Here is a 21,846-nt window from a genome sequence, read left to right on the forward strand (position 1 = left end):
AGGCACAAGGAACCAGCAGTCCTGACCCCCTCAGGAAAACTAAGGATAAAAACTGTGCAGTTGGCACCAACATGATCCAGACCAGCCATCCAACCAACCAACTGGCCTGCCAAGGAGCGTGGGTTGTCGTGGCAACAACACTTCACTCTCTCTGCTGATGCGAGCCAGACCCTGCCCATTCTCCACCTACTCTCAGCCTTGCCATCCCATCAATCATGGTGCCCATGTGAAACTCCGCCATCTTGGTGAAGGAGTCACTGGAGGGGGTGAGGATGGGAGTCGTTGCTGCTGGAGATGTGTGAGGGACTCCATCAGTGATATACCCAGTAATTTTGAGATGCAGTGCTGTCAGAAAATGTATTAGCCATATCATTTCTAAAGCTACTCTGACCACTGTTTTCCTCTGATCTGTTTTTATTACTTCACAGGATGTCGCATCACTGGCTAGGCCAGCATTTATTGTCCTTCCTTCAGAAGGTTGTCGGGAGCTGCCTTCTTGAACCGCTGTAATCCTTGAGTTGTAGGTACACCCACAGTGCTGTTAGGGAGGAAGTTCCAGGATTTTGACCCAGTGACGTTGAAGGAACGGGTGACATATTTCCAAGTCAGGATGGTGAGTGACTCAGAGCGGAACAATTTTAATCCCCAAAAGTCAGTAACATTCTGCTTTTTAGGCATTTTACTTTGAACCATGTGGTATTTTCCATCATTAGTCTTTAGCAAAGCTGGAATTTCATTACTCAACAGTTTATGTTTTAAATTCAAGTTTATTAAGACATGAGTTAGAGAAAAATTTACTTGTTTCTGACTGGGGGATGGTGCGTGGGGGGAACACTTCTTTTCCTGGGCCTGGGTGTAATGGATACAATTTCAAAATGTGAAACTGATGCAAGATTTGGAAGTATTGCGCACGGTGAGGAGAATAGTGATGGACTTCAAGAGGATGTAGAGAGGCTGGTGGAATGGGCAGACATGTGGCAGATGAAGTCTAATGTAGATCAATGGGAAGTGATACATTTTGGTCAGAAGAATGAGGAGATGTGACGCAAAATAAAGGTTACAATGCTGAATGCAGGAGCAGAGAGAGCTGGGTATATTTCGCATCAATCATTGAAAGTGGAAGGCAAGTTCCAGTTACTCAATTACATTGAATCCTGAGTTTTATGAATAGGGCACAGAGTACAAAAGCAAGTCACTTATAAACATTTATAAAACACTGGCTCAGTCTGAACAGGAAGAATGTGAATGTTTTTGAAAGAATGCAGCAAATGTTTACGAGAATGTTTCTGAGGATGAGAGAGTTCAGTTATGAGGATAGATTGGTGAAGCTGGCACTGTTCTCCTTGGAGAAGAGATAGTTGAAAGGAGATTTGTTAGATGTATTCAAAATCATGGGGGATCTGGATAGAGTAAATAGGGAGAAACTGTTCCCATCGGCAGAATCGACATTAGAAAAAATCTCCTGACACTTGGACAGATTCACAGAATCCCTACAGTGCAGAAAGAGGCCATTTGGCCCTTCAAGCCTGCACTGACGCTCCAACAGAGCATCTTACCCAGGCCCTATCCCTGTAACCCCTCATATTTACCCCACTAATCCCCCAAAACTACACGTCTTAGGACTTTAAGGGACAATTTGCCATGGCCAATCACCTAAACTGCACATTCTTGGACTGTGGGAGGAAACCGTAGCACCTGGAGGACACCCACACGCACACGGGGAGAACATGCACACTCCGCACAGAGAGTGACCCAAGCTGGGAATCGAACCCGGGTCCCTGGTGCTGTGATTAAGGAGTGCTAACCACTGTGCCGTCAATGCACACAACATGGGGTCTGGATGTGGAATGCACTGATTGAGTGTTTGCTGGTGACAGATCCAATTGCTGTTTTCAAAAAGGAACTGGATAATGATCTGAGATCTGCTGGGAGGGATCAGCCGACACGGAGTAGAAAGTGCATCCACAACATTTTCTTCTGATTATTTTTATTTGGCCAATAAAATATCTTGCTTTGTAATTCCACACAGTTCAAGAGGTGAACAAGAAGTTCCCAAACCCACACCGTATCCATACCCCCCCGCGCACACACCCTGAAACTTGATCACAATGAATAAGTAATTCCATCCATTGAGTAGTGGAGAATCAGAATTGTGGGGGTCTGTTAGCTCAGTTGGCTGGATGGCTGGTTCTTGATACAGAGTGAGGCTAACAGTGTGTGTTCAATTCCTGTACCTCTCTACATGAGGTTATCCATGCGAAATATACCCAGCTCTCTCTGCTGCATTCAGAATTGTAACCTTTATTTTGCATCACATCTCCTCATTCTTCTGACCAAAATGTATCACTTTACACTGATCTACGTTAAACTTCATCTGCCACGTGTCTGTCCAATCCACCAGCCTCTCGACATGAGGTTATCCATGAAGGTTCCACATTTTCAAACTTGTCCCTTGCCTGAGGTGTGGTGACCCTCAGGTTAAATCACCACCAGTCAGCTCTCTCTCCAAGGGGAGAGCAGCCTATGTTCCTCTGGGACTGTGACGACATTCAATCAGACTTGTGGCACATAATGCACAAACCCAAAATAAATATCATTAAAACTTAGATTTATTTGAACTTATATTTTTGGGGTCCACATGTTTGCAATAACTTCCCAATTTTTCCCAGGTGGCACAGTGGTTAGCACTGCTGCTTCACAGCTCCACGGACCCGGGTTCAATTCCCGGCTTGGGATTCCCACACTTCAATTCCCACATTGTCTGTGTGGAGTCTGCACGTCCTCCCCGTGTCTGTGTGGGTTTCCTCCGGGTGCTCCAGTTTCCTCCCACAGTCCGAAAGATGTGCTGGTTAGATGAGTTGGCCATGCTAAATTCTCCCTCAGTGTACCTAAACAGGCGCAGGAGTGTGGCGACTAGGGAATTTTCGCAATCACTTCATTATAGTGTTAACGTAAGCTTATTTGTGACACTAATAAACTTGAAACTTTAAAATAATTCTAAATCTACACCAGAATGGTAACATGTGCACACACGATGGGCTGGGGCCACAATTCATGACCTTTTCATTTTAACTGTCCCACCCCCTCCATTCTGCCCCCGTCCTGCCCACCAATCCTCTCTCTCCCCAAATGGGGGTTGAATATCACTGTTTCCTTCACTGTTTAGGAATCTACGCTTCTAAGTGTCGCATGTTTAATTGGAGCTGCTCTCGGAATCCTCTTTTTATAATGCAGACCTGAAATAAGGGAAGAGTTTCTCAGTGAAGGTGTCAGTGAAAGTGTGGAGAACGGACATATCATCAGCATCGTAAAAGCTCACCTGTCCCCCCTCATAGTCCAGGAAAACTCCGATGTTCCTGGGATTCACTCTGGGGGTCAGGGGGACTAACGGGCTTTCCAGAGCTCCGTATCCATCCCCGTTTCTCAGACGCAGCGCCCAGTAATCATGTTCGGGGCCCAGTGTGAGATCCGCCTTCCTATTGCCTGACTCTCTGGCCACACCCACCTCCCAGTCAGTCTTGTCCCCGACCTCCACCTCCCAGTAATGTCTCCCCGACATGTGTCCCTGCGCCCCCAGGGAACAAAGAGTCTCACTGAACCTCTCCAGGTTATTAGAAACCAGCATGGTCGTACTGATTTTCACACTGCTCCGCTGCTTAGACAGGATGAGCTGATGATGCTCTGTGTTCGAGACCAAGGTGGGGGAAGCTGAGACTGGGGAAATAAAAAAAACATCCGGGTAAATATTTTACACAGTGGATGGATACAGATGAAGGTCTGATGTCTGTGTAACTGGACCCGCCCTCCCCACCATCACCCTCCGACCCCCCCTCCCCTCCCCACCCCACCCCACCATCACACCCCAAACCCCCAGTCCATAGTTGCTGCAGCATTGAATATTACTGACTGATTACAGTGAACTGTTAGATACATTGCCGTACAAAGCACACAAGGAGCAGCAGTGGGTCAGTCAGTCCATCAAGCCTGCTCCTCCAGTTAATAAGAGCATGATTGATCAAACCTGCATCCTGCCTTCTTCCACAGTTAAAGGTGTGGGTCGGTGGATTGTCCGTGGTAAATTTCCCCTCAGTGTGCCAAGGTGCGTAGGTTAGAAGGATTGGCCCTGGAAAATGTGTGGGGTTACGGGATGGGGCGGGGGAGATATTCAGAGTCAGTGCAGACTCGATGGGCCGAATAGCCTTTCTGCACTATAAGGGTTCTACAATAACCTCTCACCCTCTTGCTGACCAAGGTTTTACACACTTGTGCTTTACAAATACTCAAAGTCGCGGCTTCTGCTATCTTTATCGGAACAGAGTTTCAAAGATTCACGACCTTCTGAGAGAAAACATTTCACCTCATCTCTTTGCTTACATATTTTCCCTACGAATCATACAAACAAAGAGCAGCACACGAGGCCATTCAGCCCCTCCAGCCTGCTCCAGTGTGTACAGTAAATACAGTGTCTCAATCTCATCACTGTCCAGAGAGGCCCATTTGCAAGGTCTGAGTGTCTGGGTGTCAAATTAAGACATTCTGCCGCCCTCATTCTCGCATCCCTCTGTGGATTGTCACCCTGTCGGCTTGGAGAGGCTGTGTGCTGCGACTCTGCCTTCAGCAACGTCATCAGGAGTTCTTTGCCCCCACCACCCCCATGGGCACCCATGGCAGCAAGGTCAGTTGGGGGGGAGGGGGGGAGGTGCCACACAAAGTGCAGTCCAAAGAGCCCACAATGCCAGAACAAAGGAAGACTCTGCAGCTCTGGGACTGCCATGGCTGGGAGGGGGCTGAAGATGGTCCCAGTCATTGTGGTTTGACACATCACCAAATTCTGACCACCAACCCGTGAAGATCTTGTGACGGTGACACAAGACCTCCCCGTGTGCATCAAAGGCAGAGTCGCTTTCTACCAGGGTCCATTTGTCAAGTCCTGTGGGGAAGAGGAATTGGCAAATTAATGGGGTCGGGGCAGTGAACCCAGGAGTCCCCCTGAGTCAAGAACACAAGATACACGCGCATGAAGGTCACTGGACACCTGTATTGGGACTGAGCTGCCTTTGGACAGCAGCTGCGGTTACTGAGCACTCCAGAAGATAGCCTCTGCTTGCCTCAGATGGTGAGGGGGGTCAGAAAGGGTGCCCTCAAAATGGCCTGTCCCACTTCCTCCTTGTTGGGGAAGTAAACCCTGCTGGACCCCATCTTCACTCTCGCAGAAAGAAAACTCGGGACGTTGCAACACTGGAAGACAATCTCAAGCACGACTGACCAGAAAGAAGAGGTGCAATGAGCTGTCAAGTCTTGAAATTGACCTCGGTGCCCTCGGTGAGACCCACCTCCCTGGGGAGAGACACCTGAAGGAACAAACTGGGAATATACCTTCTGCTGGAGAGGTCAGGCTGACAGTGACTCGAACATCCATGGAGCTGGTACTGCCACTGGGAATTGGATGTGGGATACTCAACCAAAATTCCTCAATTGTATCCATGAAATTCCATCCAGAGCTCAACCATAAGCAATCTACCAGGGTCATCGGCACAAAGGCCCCAGTGCAGATGTTCAGAAAAAGTTCTATTCTGACCTGCCAGTCCAGAGAAAGAAAATAACCATTCTCCCGGGGCAACTTAATTGCCAGTGTTGGCCATGACTCCAATTTCTGGAGAGAATCCAGTGGGAAAAATAGCGAGAAGTCCACCCTTTCCTCCTGGCATCTCGGTGCCCTCCTGCCAACAAAGTTCACTCAGCATGGCATCCTTAGAAACAGGAAGAAGTCTCACAACACCAGGTTAAAGTCCAAAAGATTTATTTGGTATCACGAGTTTTCAGAGCAATGCCCCTTCATCAGGTGAGTCACTGAGGAAGGAGCAGTGCTCCGAAAGCTCGTGATACCAAATAAATCTGTTGAAATTTAACTTGGTGTTGTGAGACTTCTTACAGTGCCCATCTCAGTCCAGCGCCGGCATCTCCACATCATGGCTACCACCGACTCCTTATAAACAAACACCCACTTCCGTCAATAAGACAAATACAAACCACATGAAAGTATCAAAGATCAAAGCACTATCTCTTCCTGGATTACGTCGTTGTTCCAGTCAAAGACCGAAGTGATGTCTGTGTCACTCAATCCATGTGGGGGACTGATGCCTGCCAGACAGATCATCGACTGATGCTGAGTGTCCTCCCAGCACCAAGACATTACAAGACCCTGAACTCCAAGAACAAGATCATTGTCTCACCCCTAAAGCTGCCAGACCAAAGAGAGGAAATCCAAGCATAGCTCACAGCCAACCGGCTAGGTTTCCCCAAGTGCAACGGAATTTCCGAACTGTGGGATCAAATGAAGTCAGCTGCGTGGGACGCGTGCGTTCCCAACCATCGCCGAGCCTCATGGTCACCAGCATTGGTTCAATGAAAATGATGCTGAAATACGTGACCTCCTGGAAGGAAAAGGCTCAGTGCTCATTGCCTGACAGAACAATCCAAGAGGCAGCGTTTCCAACAGTTCCAGACGGACAGCCAAGGACAAACCCGGAAGAGAAAGGTGGAGTGGGAAGAGAAAGTCCAAGGGATCCAATGAAATGCCGACCTTCCTGACGTGCAAAGCTTTTCCAAAACAACCCATGGACCCAGGTCAAATGGACAAAGTCCCCTTCACTGACAGGATGGAGTTCCTCTTCTGAAGGGTGACAAAGCCACCCATCGATACTGGAAAAGACATCTCCCATTCCTGAATCCACAGCGACAGGTGTCAGCGGCTGCAGGCTGTCCCCCAGATCCTGTGGCCGAATCCATGGGTGAGTCACCATCGACGGGAAAGCTGCAACAAACTATCAAACTGATGGGAAACAACAAATCCCGCGGCCCCTCATCCAATTTGCAGGATATAGAAATTCCCTCGGTTCAAGAATGAGATCTTCAAGAAATGAGATAAGTTAGGCTGTGGAAACTATCGAGGTATTTGTCCATTGGAATGAAACGTGACTTTACCTGGGTTTGGGGCTCAGTTGAGATGTCTATTTCCCAGCAGGCCTGAGGAGTTCCGCGCATATGCAGAGCGGTCACATGACCAGCTGCACATGCTCTGTGCTCTTCCTTTGGGGTTTTCTTTTCTGTTGAGTAGTCATTGGAAACGTGCTTGACTGGTGAAAACCACAGTCACAGGACCCAGCATGGGCCTGGAAAAGGCAATTTCTTCTGGCATTGTGGGCTCTTTGGACTGCACTTTGTGTGGCACCTACCGTCCCCGCTCCCCCCCCCACCCCCCCCAGTGACCTTGCTGCATGGGTGCCCATGGGGGGGGGGGGGGTGGTGGGGGCAAAGAACTCCTACACCATGGATGTAACCAGGCAAAGATTGGAAAGGAATGAACGAGAGGAGAAGAATAAACCTCCTAAAAGACTTGAAGGACAGCACTGGGATAAAGATACCACCCAGAGACAGAGAGAGAGAGAGAGAGATCATTTGGAGGAAGAGAGAAAGACCACCAGGAGAGAGAGAGAGAGAGACCACCAGGAAAGAGAGAGAGACCACCAGGAGAGTAATAGACGGAGAGAGAGAGAGAGAGAGAGAGAAAGACAACCTGGAGAGATAGGGAGAGAGACTGACCACCAGGAGATACAGAGAGAGAGAGAGAGACCACCAGGAGAGTAAGAGAGAGCGAGAGAGATAGAGAGAGACCATCTGGAGAGAGATAGAAAGAGACCATCTGGAAAGAGAGAGATAGAGAGACCACCGAGAGAGAGAGAGGGGGAGAGAGACACAACCTGGAGAGATAGGGAGACAGACTGACCACCAGGAGACGCAGAGAGAGAGCGAGAGAGAGAGACCAACAGGAGAGTAATAGAGAGCGAGAGAGATAGAGAGAGACCACCTGGAGAGACCACTGGGAGAGAGAGAGAGAGAGAGACCATCTGGAGAGAAAGAGAGAGAAAGAGAGATCGAGAGAGACCACTGGAATAGAGAGAGAGAGAGAGACCATCTGGAGAGAGAAAGAGAGAGACCATCAGGAGAGTAATAGAGAGAGAGAGAGACAACCTGGAGAGATAGGGAGAGAGAGACCACCAGGAGACAGAGAGAAAGAAAGGGAAAGAGAGACAGCCAGGAGACACACAGAGAGAGAGAGAGAGAGATCACTAGGAGAGAGAGAAAATGAGAGAATTCACCAGGAGACACAGATAGAGAGAGACCATGAGAGAGCGAGAGAGAGAGACATTGGGAGACAGAGGCCTGGATGAGGACCAGAGGTTCCAGGCAGCTAATGTGCTTCTGTGTGCTGGATCCATGTAACTGGGGCTCACTGAGGCCCTGGGGAGTTGGACAAACCCGGACACAAGTTCTCCTGAATCACCGACTTCCTGTGGCTGAGGAAATGCTCCCAGAGACAGTGTGGTTCTCCTTCGAAAGGAACCTCTAGCATAGTCTGTGCTTCCCAGACAAATCCAAGGAAAAGGTTGAGAACAAGACCAGGAACTTTTGATTGGCCTCATCAAACTGACCAAATCATTTGACTCAGTAAATCACGAGGATCGATGGATTGTTCCCCAGACATTTGGATGTTCATCACAATCCTGCCGTTGATGATATTATTGTAACTGTCAGGAGTGGGAGATCTGAGACAAACACTTTCTAAACCTGCTCCAGTGTCAAACAGTGTAACAACCTCCCAGACTATTCACAATCTACCTGTCAGGAGATATTCACCTCATCAAAGATCCTCTGCCCTCTGGTATGAATATTAAATAGCATCTTGATGGAAGACTTTTTAACCTCAGTTGCCTCTGTGCCAAAACTAAACTGACCACCATAGATGTACATAATCTACGGTTTGCGGAAGACTGCAGTGTCGGTGCCCTCTCTGCACCAGACTTGCAAATTATCCCCCTTGAGCTCTTCAATTCTCCATGCAAAAAACTTGAGAGTTACCAAAAACTTAAATAGCAACCCAGACCTGCCAATCAAATATTTCACCTGCCATATATATTGAAGGAGAGACTCTGTGATACATTGGCAGCCATCTTCTTCAATATTGGTGAGGAGATCCAACACTGGCTCAGTTGCCCAGCTCAGCTTCCTACAAACTAGAGGAGGGAATGTGTAACAACAAAGACATCGGTAAGAAGTCTCACAACACCAGGTTAAAGTCCAACAGGTTTATTTGGAATCACGAGTTTTCGGAGCGCTGCTCCTTCGTCAGGTGAGCGGAGGTTAGTTCACAAACATGGCATCGATTTGTGCAAAGGCACAATTGCAAGATATTTACAGATTAGAATGTGAAGAGTGGTTGGAATGCGAGTCTTTACAGGTAAGAACAGTGTGTGGAGAGAGGGATAATCATAGGTTAAAGAGGTGTGAATTGTCTCAAGCCAAGACAGTTGGACTTTAACTGTGAGACTTCTTACTGTGCCCACCCCAGTCCATCTCCACATCATAACAAAGACCTCCACAAGTCAACAGAAATCCGAGTGCACAGAGTGGCTGTTGTCACAACTCTCCTGCACTGCAGTGAGACCTGGACTGTGCATCATGATACACAAAACAGCTCGGGAAATTCCTTCCACAATATTCCCCAGATTCAATGGCAGGAACATCCAACAAACGCTCCAGCCTATCTTGAAGTCACCGCCACAAATATTCAGGAAAAACTCCAACAGATTCAACTATGATGGACTGGACAGTGTCTGAATATCTGAAATGAGTCTCCCTCTGCCAGTGCCTGTTTTCTCAACTCGCAAATGACCAGCATTCCAGGGAAGGTTAGGAAAGCAATCACTACACAAAACACACCTCTGACATTCCCCTTGAAACCCGGTGGCATTGACATTAATGACTGGGAGGAGATTGCTGTCAATTGTTCAAATTGGAAACAACTTGTCCATCAAACCGCATCAACCTTTGTATCCAAAGTGAAGTCCCCGATGCTGCTGCACTGGTGATCTGTACCCAATAACAGGCAGCACCTTCGGGAGAGGGAGGGCGAGAGTCGGAGACTGCACAGAGAGTGGACACCAAGCTGGGGAGTTTCTTACCTGGAGAGGTGATCCGTTTCATTGCCTTCCACACTGGGTAGAGAAATGGGTCTCGGAAGCCTGCGTATTTCTCTGTTGGAAACTCCAGTATCTCTACATCTTCACTCCCCTCATCATCTTCCCCATCTTCCCCTTTATCCAGGTAGCTGTGTGAATGGGATTGATTTAATCACTCTCTGCTGGATACAGACTGTGATCACAGTGTAAAACCCTGTGTGAGTTTGGATTAGATACTCACCTTTCTCTCAATCTTTTCAGTTCCTGTGGGACAGAAAATCAGAAACATTTAATAAATATACACGCTGCTGTTTAGATTGTAATGTTCAATTATGTAGAATCAGTGATTTCAGTCAAATGTGAAGGGATCTAATGGATTCCAGTGATGTGATCCCATGTCAGTCACCCCACCTCATGAATACACGCAAACCAGCCTCCCCTCCATTGACTCTGTCTACACTTCCCGCTGCCTCGGCAAAGCAGCCGGCATAATCAAGGACCCCACACAACCCGGACATTCTCTCTTCCAACTTCTTCCATCAAGAAAAAGATACAAAAGTCTGAGGTCATGTACCAACCGACTCGAGAACAGTTTCTTCCTTGCTGCTGTCAGGCTTTGGAATGGACCTACCTCGTATTAAGTTGATCTTTCTCTACACCCCAGGTGTTGTAACACTACATTCTCCTCTCCTTTCCTTCTATATGAACGGTATGCTTTGTCTGTATAGCACACAAGGAACGATACTTTTCACTATATACTAATACATGTGACAATAATAAATCAAATCAAATTGACAGTTTTCCTCTGCTGCTGAGGACTATGAAGGTTCAAACGATCAGTTCCTTATTGTTTCTGATCTCTATTTTCCCATAAAATTCACTGATCCTCTCTGTTCGTGTCACCCTGACTTGGTGACAGCGATGTTATTCTTAACCCCAACATCCCCTCGATACAGGGATAGCTGGAGCCCAATCTGAGCGTCAGTGAGCAGGTTATTCCTGTGTAAACGCCACTTGATAGCAGTGTGGACATTTTCTCTCACACTGCTAATGGGGGGGTAATTAGCCGGATTGGATTTCCTCTGACTTTTGTCAAGAAATTCATACCTGGGCATTTTTCCACATTGCTGGGGAGATTCCAGTGCTGCAGTCCGACTGGAACAGCTTGGTTGGCGTTGATTCTGGAGCACAAGTCTTCCGTACCATTGCCAGAATATTGTCAGGGCCTTTGCAGCGAGCACCTTCAGCCGTGTCTTGATGTCATGGTGAGTGAATTGAACTGGCTGAAGGTGTGAGGCTGGGACCCTCAGGAGGAGGCCGAGGTGGATCATCCACTCAGCCCTTCTCGCCAATGATGATTGGTTCAGCTTTGGTTTTTACACTGATGCTCCTTCATCATTCCGGACGGAGATATTTGTGGAGCCTCCTCCTCCAGTGAGTTGTTTCATTGATTCATGATTGGATGTGGCAGGACTGCAGAACTCAAATCCCATCCGTTGGTTTTGGGATCACTTGGCTCTTGTCACATGCTGCCTCCGCTATTGAACATTCATGTAGTCTTGTGTTGTCGCTTCACCAGACTGACACCTCATTTTTAGGTTTGTCTGGTGCTGTTCCTGGCAACAAACATATGAAAAATGGCCATTCAGCCCCTTGAGCCTGCCCCGCCATTTAATAAGATTGTGGCTGATCAAATCGTAACTTTGAACATCCCGTCGACTCACCGACAACCTATCACCCCCTTGCTTACCCAGAATCTACCCATGTCTGCCTCAAAAACATCAGAGTCTACCTCCTTTGCCTTTTGAGGAAGTGACTTACAAAGACTCACGGCCCTTTAACTTTGATCTCCATTTTAAATGGATGATCTTATTTTTAAACAGTGACCCTAGTTCCAGATTGTCTGACGAGAGGAAACATCCTCTCCACCTCCACCCTGTCAAGACTCCTCAGGTTCTTATAGCTGGAATGTTACGGACATTCACGTTGGTGGGATTTTCCCATCCCGCTCCAGTGAATGGAGATTTGGCTGGACGCCAAATTCTCCGACTTCGCTGCAGTGGGAGTGTCGTGTGAACGGCCGGTAAGATCGCACCCTCTGAGTGGGAATTTTCGGCTTCGCTCAAATCCAGACTGGAAAATGTTGCCCGAGGTCAACAGACATTCCCTTTCTCCGCCCCCTCGCCCACTCCAATTCCATGGCAGGCGGGACCGTAGAATTCCAGCGTATATAGAAACATAGAAGATCGGAGCAGGGGGAGGCCATTTGGTCCTTTGAGCCTGATCCGCCATTCATTACCATCATGGCAGATCATCCAACTCAATAGCCTAACCCTGCCTTTCCCCATAACCTTTGATCCCATTCGCCCCAAGTGCTATATCTCGCCGCCTCTTGAATATGTTTCAATCAAGTTGCCTCTTCTTCTTCCAAACTTCAACAGATACCAATCGAGGTCCTTAAAAGACAATATTAGTTCAATAAATCGTCCCTGCACTGCTTCCAATGTATTTATATTCCTCCATAAATAAGTTGACTCCTACTGTACACAATACTCTAGATGTGGTCTAACCAATGCCCTGTACAACTGAAGCATTACTTTTGTATTCAATTTCATCACACTAAATGATAACATTCTATTCGCTTTTCTAAATACTGGCAGTACCTGCCTCCTAGCCTTCCACGTTTCATGCACTAAGATACCCAAATCCTTCTGTATCTCAGAGCTCTGCAATCTCTCACCATTTAGATGAGAAGCTTCTTTTTTATTCTTGCTGCCAAAATGGATAATTTCACATTTTCCTGTATTATGCTCTATTTGTCAGACCTTTGCCCACTCACTTAACCTTTCTATATCTTTTTTGTAGTCTCCTTCTGTCCTCTTTGTAAATTAAACTGATTATCAATATGTCTTTCTGAGAAGATCCGATTAGTTCTCCCTTTATACACCACCCTACCATGTTGTTCCTGTCAGGAGGCCTGGACACGACTCCCACAAGTGACCTCTTGCCTTTACTATTCCTCATCTCCACCCAAACCGTTTCCGCATCCTGGTTTCCATAATCTCGGTCATATCTATCAATTGCGCTAATACATTATTAACTTACAGACACACTTCGCCACCTTTTCCTTGCTTCTTGACCTTTCTAAATATCTGAAATCCTTCAATATTCAGGTCACAATCCTTGCCTTCTGCAGCCATGTCTTTGTAATGCCTATCAAATGGTATTTATTTATTTCTAAGTACGCTCTCAGTTCATCTGTTTTGTTTTCAATGTTTTGTGCAGTCAGATACAGAGTTTTTATTTTTATCCTCTCATTATTTTTGTAACCTCTATCTCATTGGTGATTTACTGTTCAATTTGGACTCTCTATCCCTTCTGTCATGGTCTGTTTTTCATTTCATGTAAGAATACTTTTCTCTTTTGCCTGGTTGCTTCTCTTTCATTGACCATACCTTCCCTGATCTGATCCCTTGTCCCCACTATTTAACTTAAAACTCTCTCTACTTCCCTTGATATGAGGCTCGCTAGGACAGTGGTCCCAGCACGGTTCAGGTCTAGACCATCCCAATGATACAGGTCCCTCTTTCTTCAGTTCTGGTGCCAGTAATCCACGAACTCGAACCCACTTCTCCCATACCAGTCTGTGAGCTTCCTGCATTCTTTATTGAAGCAGGGTGGATCCCCTGGTTTGATGGTAATGGTAAAATTGTGGATAATGGGAGAGTGGGGACATGCTGGACCATGAGGTTATAGATTGTGTTTGAATACAATTCTGCTGATAGCCCAAAGAGCTTCATAAAAACACATTGAGTCTTTCCTGTGAGATATAACCTTTTGGTTCTGATAAAATTCTTTTTAGCATTTTATTGAATCTTCTTAATTGTCTCTAAGCCTTATTAAAATGGGGAGACCTGAACTCTGTACATTATTCCAAGTGTGATCTAACTTTGGTTCAATTCAGGTTGATAGCATCTTCTCAACTCACGCGTGTGTGTGTGTGTGTGTGTGTGTCTGTGTGTGTGCGCATCTGTACTTGTGTGTACAGTTTTTGCGTACCTGCATATGTGTGCGTACCCTGCGTGTGTGTAATTACATGTAGATGTTACCTACATGTGTGTGTCTGTGTGTACCTGAATCTCTGTGTATATATACCCTGCGTGCCGTATGTATATGTGTGCATGTGTACCTGTGTGTACCTGTGTGTGCCTGCATGTGTGTGTACCTGTTGACATAAAAAGAAAATTGAGCAGGAGAGGAAACAGATTCTCCATTAGCTCCCAAAAGGTATTTCCAATTGTCGAAGTCTGGAAGCCTCTCCAGATGACCTTCTATTCTCTGGTTTGTCTCCAATGGATCTGGTTTCCTCCCAGTCCAGGCCACCCTCCACCTATCTGGTTTGAATGAATTCTGATTGTCATCTTAAACATTCCTGACAAGACTGTTTCTGTCTCTGATTCCAGTGCACCCATCTCTTCTCTCCCAATCCTTTTCTTTGCCCATTCACTCTGCTTCCAGTTACACTCCAGTCAGTGGAGGTGCTGAGAGTATGGGACCACCTCGCTGACATCCTGAACTCAATCCTGACTGATCCCTGTGTGTCCTCAGTTATACTGCACACTGTGCATTGTTGTCATGGGGTTTGACCCTATCATAAAATGCAGTTTACAATCACCCCACTAACAGTTTGGGGATTGGATTATAAAGGGTCACCTTGAGAAAGGAGACGCTGTCTTGCTGCTCGATGTCGACACAAAGGTTCGCTATCTTCCCCTCAAGTGAAGTCAGTTCCTCTTCAATTCTTCTCAGATTCTCCTCCATTGGTTGCAGATCTTCCTCCTTTTGTTTCCTCAGCTCTTCGATTAAATGTTTCTCTTTGTCTTCAAGATATCGATGGATTTGAGCAAATTGTGTGGAGATGTCTTGCTCCAGGGATCCAGTGAGTTGCTATGACAGTGAGAGAGATTGTTTAAACAGCGGGTTGTTAAAGGGTTGCAGTGTTGAAAGGGATCTGAAGTCATACTCACCTCCAGTTCTGAAATCTCCCTCTGCTGCTGCTGTTTGAATTCACTTTGATTTTTCTTTTCCTTCTCCATGGAATCCAAGGATAATTTCAGCTGGTCCTAAAAATGGAATCAGATCTCAGCGTGATCCATTGTAATGTCTGCTGTTATATCACAAACTGTGAGGAGAGGTGTTCAGGGAGAGGTGTTAACATGTGGCACGAGCACTTTATAACCGGCAGAGTGAAAGGTATTGTATCAGACCAGGTACAGCTTCAAACCAACAACAGCTTCATGGTGTATAGAATATAGGATTTGATAGTTTAGACATTGTTAATTGTATAGTAATTGTGTTTGATTGTGGTGCTGGTATTGGGTTTTAAATGGGGATTTACTGTGCCTTTAAATAGGCACAGACTAAAACTGAGACAGTTGGGTTCGAGGATGCGTAGACCTGTCCGGGCTGAATTTTACACAGAGGCTTCTTTCACTGTCTGAGGAAAAGTCAGTTGCAACGCGACCAGCTTTAGTAAATGGCTGGTCTGCAGAGATATTGGGGACAATGGTCCCTCAAGCAGCGCAGCAGGCCGAGAGGCTTAAGCTGAGGCCGTTTAGCGGGCTCCCAATTGGGCGCCAGACCCTCTCTGTCAGCTTTGTGCCAGAAATCGGTGCGGAGCTGCATAATATATTCTGATTGTCAATTAAACATATTTTACATTTAATCAGCGGGCTCGGGACTGAAGTCTCGGAGCCTGCTCGCCTCTCTCCCTCCCTGCCAGGAGTGTTTCACTCCAGCAGGGTTTACAATAGCTCTCCACTTGCGGGGAGCTGGCAGCCCAACCGCGCTGGAGTGAAGTGAGGCCATCGAGGCCCCCGAGAAGGTCAGAGTTAAGGGGTGGTGACCCCTGCTCATTGCCAGCTTGGCAGTATCAGCCTGGCCCCCTGGCACTGCCCAAGGAGCAAAGTGCCAATGCCCAGGGGGCACCTGACACTGCCCACCAGGCATCGGGCAGTGCCAAGGCAGCGGGACCTAATGGGGGGCAATCAGTGGGGTGGGCTATCCCAGTGCCACTCTGCACTCGGCGGTGACAGAAGGAGGGATGCCAGCGATCGGGGCTGTGGGGGTGGGGGGAGAAATCGGGGCTGCGGGTGGGAGGGATGGTCGGGTTGGCGGGGGGGGCAAGATTGAGATGGGCTGGGGGCGGTGGGGAGATGTTCAAGGCTGACCCGGACATGTTCAAGGGGCCAATGATCGGGTCTGGGGGGGTGGCGGGGGAGATCGGATGGGCAGCCTTGCAGGGTCGTGGGGCTGGCTAGCGATCAAACTGGCCAGCGATCAGGAGGCCGACAGTGTGTGGCTACGATGGATGCATTGATCTTGGTGCTGACAGATCAGCGCATGCACAGTGGCCCACTCAGCGCTATGCTGCCAGCCTCTCCAGCGGGAATAGGCCCCTTCCCCGGATCTTTCAGGTGAATCACACTCTGGCTCTCTGCAGTGCACAGACTGTGGGAGATTCATTTTGAAAATCCTGCTGAAAAGAAACAGTGGGATTTACTTCAGTTTTTAACGTGAATTCGACACTTAGAATTTTTGGGGGGGAAATCACCCCATTAAGTTTAAATTTATTTATTAGTGTCACAAGTAGGCTTCCATTAACACTGCAATGAAATTACTGTGAAAATCCCCTAGTCGCCACACTCCGGCACTGTTCAGCTACACTGAGTGAGAATTTAGCATGGCCAATGCATCCAACCAGCACGTCTTTCGGACTGTGGGAGGAAACCGGAGCACCGGAGGAGACCCACGCAGACACGGGGAGAATGTGCAGGCTCCGCACAGACAGTGAATTGAACCTGGGTTCCTGACGCAATGTGAGGCAGCAGTGCTAACCACTGTGCCACCGTGCGGTATTACACCGTGGGAGGGTATTACCAAGGTGAGGGTTAAACCTCTGCCCCTTAGGGAAAGGAGATCCCACCTTCGAGTGCTGCTGGGATCTTTGGCAGCTCCACCAACATCAGAAGAGAGCAGTGGGCACTGCTCGGGCTGCCAGGAGTCCCACACGTGTCAAAAGTGGACACCGGATGGAAGGAAGTGCAGGATATTTGAATGGGGAAGGTTTGGACACCGTAGGTGAGGTGGGGCAGTGGGAACACAGGACATTCACACTGGCGGGATATTGGACGCCCTTCTGGGCGGCTGATATCCAACCCTTGGCTTCTTAAGAACATCCAGAGCCTAATATCTCTGCGGGACTCGCTCATCTGGGTGGGCTATAAACACCCAAATAAAATTCAACATTGGGGAGAGATCAGGCCAGCATAAAATTCCTCCCACAACACTGTAAATAAAAAGTGTGTTATTATTACACTATACTATGTTAATATACTTCAACAACTGCTTTTCTGGCTGGAATAACAGTCTAAAAGTGAATGTTGGAACCTAAGAAAATGGAAAACTACCCTCCAATATTCTCAGAGTCTGAACCATTTATACAATGAAAGAGTGATAAGAGTTTCGTAGGCATGGTTAGTAAGGTTGCAGATGACACCAAGATTGGTGGCGTAGTGGACAGTGAAGAAGGTTATCTAGGATTGCAATGGGATCTTGATCAATTGGGCCAGTGGGCTGACGAATGGCAGGTGGAGTTTAATTTAGATAAATGAGAGGTGATGCATTTTGGTCGATCGAAACAACGCAGGACTTACTCAGTTAATGGTAGGGTGTTGGGGAGAGCTATAGAAGAAAGTGATCTAGGGGCACAAGTTCATAGCTCCTTGAAAGTCACAGGTGGACAGGGTGGTGAAGAAGGCATGCTTGGTTTCATTGGTCAGAACATTGAATTCAGGAATTGGGACATCTTGTTGAAGTTGTACAAGACATTGGTAAAGCCACACTTGGAATGTACAGTTTTGGTCACCCTATTATAGAAAGGATATTATTAAACTAGAAAGAGTTCAGAAAAAAATTACTCGGATGCTACCAGAACCTGATGGTTTGAGTTATAAGGAGAGGTTGGATAGGGTGGGGTTTTTTTCTCTGGAGCGTAGGAGGCTTAGGGCTGATCTTATTGAGATCTATAAAATAATGAGGAGCATAGATCAACTGGATAGTCAGTATCTTTTCCCAAAGGTAGGGGAGTGTAAAACTCGAAGGCATAGGTTTAAGGTGAGAGGGGAGAGATACAAAAGTGTCCAGAAGGGCAATGTTTTAACATAGAGGGCGGCGAGTGTCTGGAACAAGGTGCCAGAGGTAGTAGTAGAGGCAGGTAGAATTCTGTCTTTTAAAAAGCGTTCAGACAGTTACATGGGTACGATGGCTGTTGAGGGATATGTGCCAAACGTGGGCAATTGGAACTTGCTTAGGGGTTAAAAAAAGGGGCGGTATGGACACGTTGGGCCGTCGGGCCTGTTTCCATGCTGTAAACCTCTATGGCTCAATGAATCTTTGTGTGGGCACAGGTTAAATCATGACCCAGGAGAAAAACAACATACGTGGCCTTGGTATTGTCACTATCGAACAGAAATCCAAAGAAAAAAGTAGAGTATTTTGTGAGCGAGATAGTTCAATGGTGGTGAAAGAGGATCATATCAGACAAGTCTGTGATCTAATTGAATGGTAGAGCAGAATCGATGGGCCAAATGGCTGACATCTTTATGGCCTTAAATAGTGATGAAGGGTTGGACCTTCTGTCCGGCTTCTTGGGTTAAATGTACAATTAATATGAAACAGTCAGCAATGAAGGAAACTTATTTAACGCCGCATTACACAACAGCTCGAGTTACCCACCCTCCCACTGTGTGCTATTGTCTCCCTGAATTGAAGACTGAACTCCAGGAATCTAATACGAGGCGACCCAGGAGAAAGAAAATCACAGGGACATGAAAAGAAAACAGCTTTTATTGTTTTTTCTTGGGAAACTTATTTGTATCAAAATATCACCGATGTTGGGAAATGACTGACAGTAAAATAAAATGAGCCAATCACTTGTTGAAGGCTCTCTGTTCATTTCCCAATTGGTGGGGAAGACAATGCTGATGAGGATTGACATGTGCATCGACCAATGGCTGAAGTCCGGGGGCGGGGTTTAGAGACAGGAAATCATGCGCTGAATTCTCCAGGGACAGAATCAGTTTCAGTGCGTTCCCCAACTCCAGAAATAATATCAACACAACACAGCCCGAATGAAGAAAGCTGAAACTTGGGACTGCCTTCATATAATGTCAGTGTAAATAGAGGCTGTAAAACCTTTCACACACTATTAACATTAACACTCACATTTCCCACTGCCAGATGCCAGCATTGAGCTGAAAGCGAGCAATCGGGCAGAGCAACATTTGACTATTAACGTATTACAGTCCCGGTTACAACCCAATAAACACCATGAACATGGAGACGGGTAACTCACTGTGTCCCCTTACCTTGTACCTTTCAACAGCCATTGGTAGAGTTGGGAATCTGTGGGCTAAATGTGGTAGTCATGATGTGGAGATGCCGGCGTTGGACTGGGGTAAGAACATAAGAACATAAGAAATAGGAGCAGGAGTAGGCCATCTAGCCCCTCGAGCCTGCCCCGCCATTCAATAAGATCATGGCTGATCTGACGTGGATCAGTACCACTTACCCGCCTGATCCCCATAACCCTTAATTCCCTTACCGATCAGGAATCCATCCATCCGCGCTTTAAACATATTCAGCGAGGTAGCCTCCACCACCTCAGTGGGCAGAGAATTCCAGAGATTCACCACCCTCTGGGAGAAGAAGTTCCTCCTCAACTCTGTCTTAAACCGACCCCCCTTTATTTTGAGGCTGTGTCCTCTAGTTTTAACTTCCTTACTAAGTGGAAAGAATCTCTCCGCCTCCACCCTATCCAGCCCCCGCATTATCTTATGAAGAAAAAATGGTTTACAGAAAATGTTTACAAAAAATCTCATTTACAGGTAATCAAGATGGAGACCACTCCATCTGACGAAGGAGCATTGCTCCGAAAGCTTATGGTATTTGCTACCAAATAAACCTGTTGGACTTTAACCTGGTGTTGTGAGACTTCTTACTGGGCTAAATGTGGGGCAGAGTCGAGACAACTGGCACAGATCAGAATCTCATCATTCTCACAGAACAGGATCAGATTCTCCCCGTGTTTCTCACAGAGACACTGCTCCCTCTCTGTGTCTCCATCCAGCTTCTCCCCGTGTTCCTCCTCCAGTTTCAGCTCCAGTTGGCTGGTTTTCTCACAGAGATTGGCCAGTACCCTGTTACTGGTGAAACTTCTCCGGGGGAGAAGCTGCTGACATTCCGGGCAGGACACAGCCTGACGCTGCTTTCCCCAACACTTCTGGATACAGGATTTACAGAAGTTGTGCTCACAGTCCAGCCGCACCGGCTCCACAAACAGAGACTGACAGATGGAGCAGGTTAAATCCTCACTCAGCGATAAGATGTGTTTACTGACGGCCATCTCCGTTGCTGCTCCTGCTTCTGTTATTCGCTGAACTTTCAGTTTCATTTCACGCAGTTTAGCATGAAATTCACTGAAAGTGCACTCTCATCATGCAAATGTGTCTTTGAACGCCCATTCCAAAACACAACGGCCAAATTCTTGGATCTGGGGATCGCAGATTGAAGATGAAAATCTGAAGAGAGTTCAGGTTCAGCATTAACCCCTTCACTGCTGGCTATAAAATACACATACAGGAATCTGAGTAAATCTGCCCTCACCCCCACATGGTTCCATCAGATTCCCCAGGGATCTCAGCAACGAATCGTTTTTAAACTACTCCCACTGTCCCACTCTCAAATCCCAAAAGCCGGTATCAACACCAAATCATTCCTCTCTGCTCTGCTCCCTCCCCGAGCCATGTACCAATCCCAACTAAATCCATTGATTCACACTCTCCCAATATATCTGTATCTGTGTGGCCAAATTCCCCTCCAACTCCATTTTCAAGTTAGCGGACTACACCGCCATCTGAAACCCCCCACGACTTGCCTGGGCTTGCAAAATCTCACTAACTGTCCTGGCTGGAGATAATACACATCTCTTTAACCTGTGCTTAACCCTCTCTCCACTCACATTGTCTGTACCTTTAAGACTTGATTACCTGTAAAGACTCACATTCCAACCATTATTTTGTCAATTGAGTTTGTGTCTTTATATGCCCTGTTTGTGAACAGAACTCCCACTCACCTGATGAAGGAGCAGCGCTCTGAAAGCTTGTGGCTTGTGCTACCAAATAAACCTGTTGGACTTTAACCTGGTGTTGTGAGACCTCTTACTGTACAGGAAAGAGACAGAGAATCTGTTGGAATGGTGTGACGATGATAATCTCTCCCACAATGTCAGTGAAATGAAGGAGATAGTCATCGACTTCAGGAAGCGGAGTGGAGGACATGCCGCTGTCTACATCAATGGGGGTGAAGTAGAAATGGTCGAGAGCTTCATGTTTCTCGGTATTCAGATCACCAGCAACCTGTCCTGATCCCTCCACACTGATGCTACAGTGGAAAAACCCACAATGCCTCTACTTTCTCAGGAAGCTAAGGAAATTCAGCATGTCCACTACAGGTCTCACCAATTTTCATAGATGTGCTATAGAAAGCATCCTTTCTGGATGTATCACAGCTTGATGGGTTCTTCCACTGCTCCTGCTCTGACCAAGACCGCAAGAAACTAAACAGGCTGTGAACGTAGCCCCGTCTATTCACACAAACCAGCCTCCCATCCATTGAATCTGCCTACACTTCCCACTGCCTCGGAAAAGCAGCCATGCACTCTGAATATACTCTCTTCCATCTTCCTCCATCGGGAAAAAGATACAGA

The 21,846-nt window shown here is 47.0% G+C and overlaps 1 protein-coding gene across 1 annotated transcript; it reads right to left on the minus strand.

Moving 5' to 3' along the window:
- Positions 1 to 1,993: 1,993 nt before the first annotated feature.
- LOC144497864 (zinc-binding protein A33-like) lies at positions 1,994 to 20,513 on the minus strand. The gene is made up of 7 exons (XM_078219303.1): positions 20,081 to 20,513; positions 19,448 to 19,491; positions 15,047 to 15,142; positions 14,733 to 14,966; positions 10,261 to 10,283; positions 10,023 to 10,168; positions 1,994 to 3,714 (listed from the first exon to the last, which is right to left on the minus strand). The coding sequence occupies exons 2-7, from the start codon at positions 19,466 to 19,468 to the stop codon at positions 3,224 to 3,226; spliced, it is 1,011 nt and encodes a 336-aa protein (XP_078075429.1). The 5' UTR covers positions 19,469 to 19,491; positions 20,081 to 20,513; the 3' UTR covers positions 1,994 to 3,223.
- Positions 20,514 to 21,846: the final 1,333 nt, after the last annotated feature.

This window comes from Mustelus asterias, chromosome 8 (genome assembly GCF_964213995.1).
Source record: "Mustelus asterias chromosome 8, sMusAst1.hap1.1, whole genome shotgun sequence".
NCBI classification, from domain to species: Eukaryota; Metazoa; Chordata; class Chondrichthyes; order Carcharhiniformes; family Triakidae; genus Mustelus; species Mustelus asterias.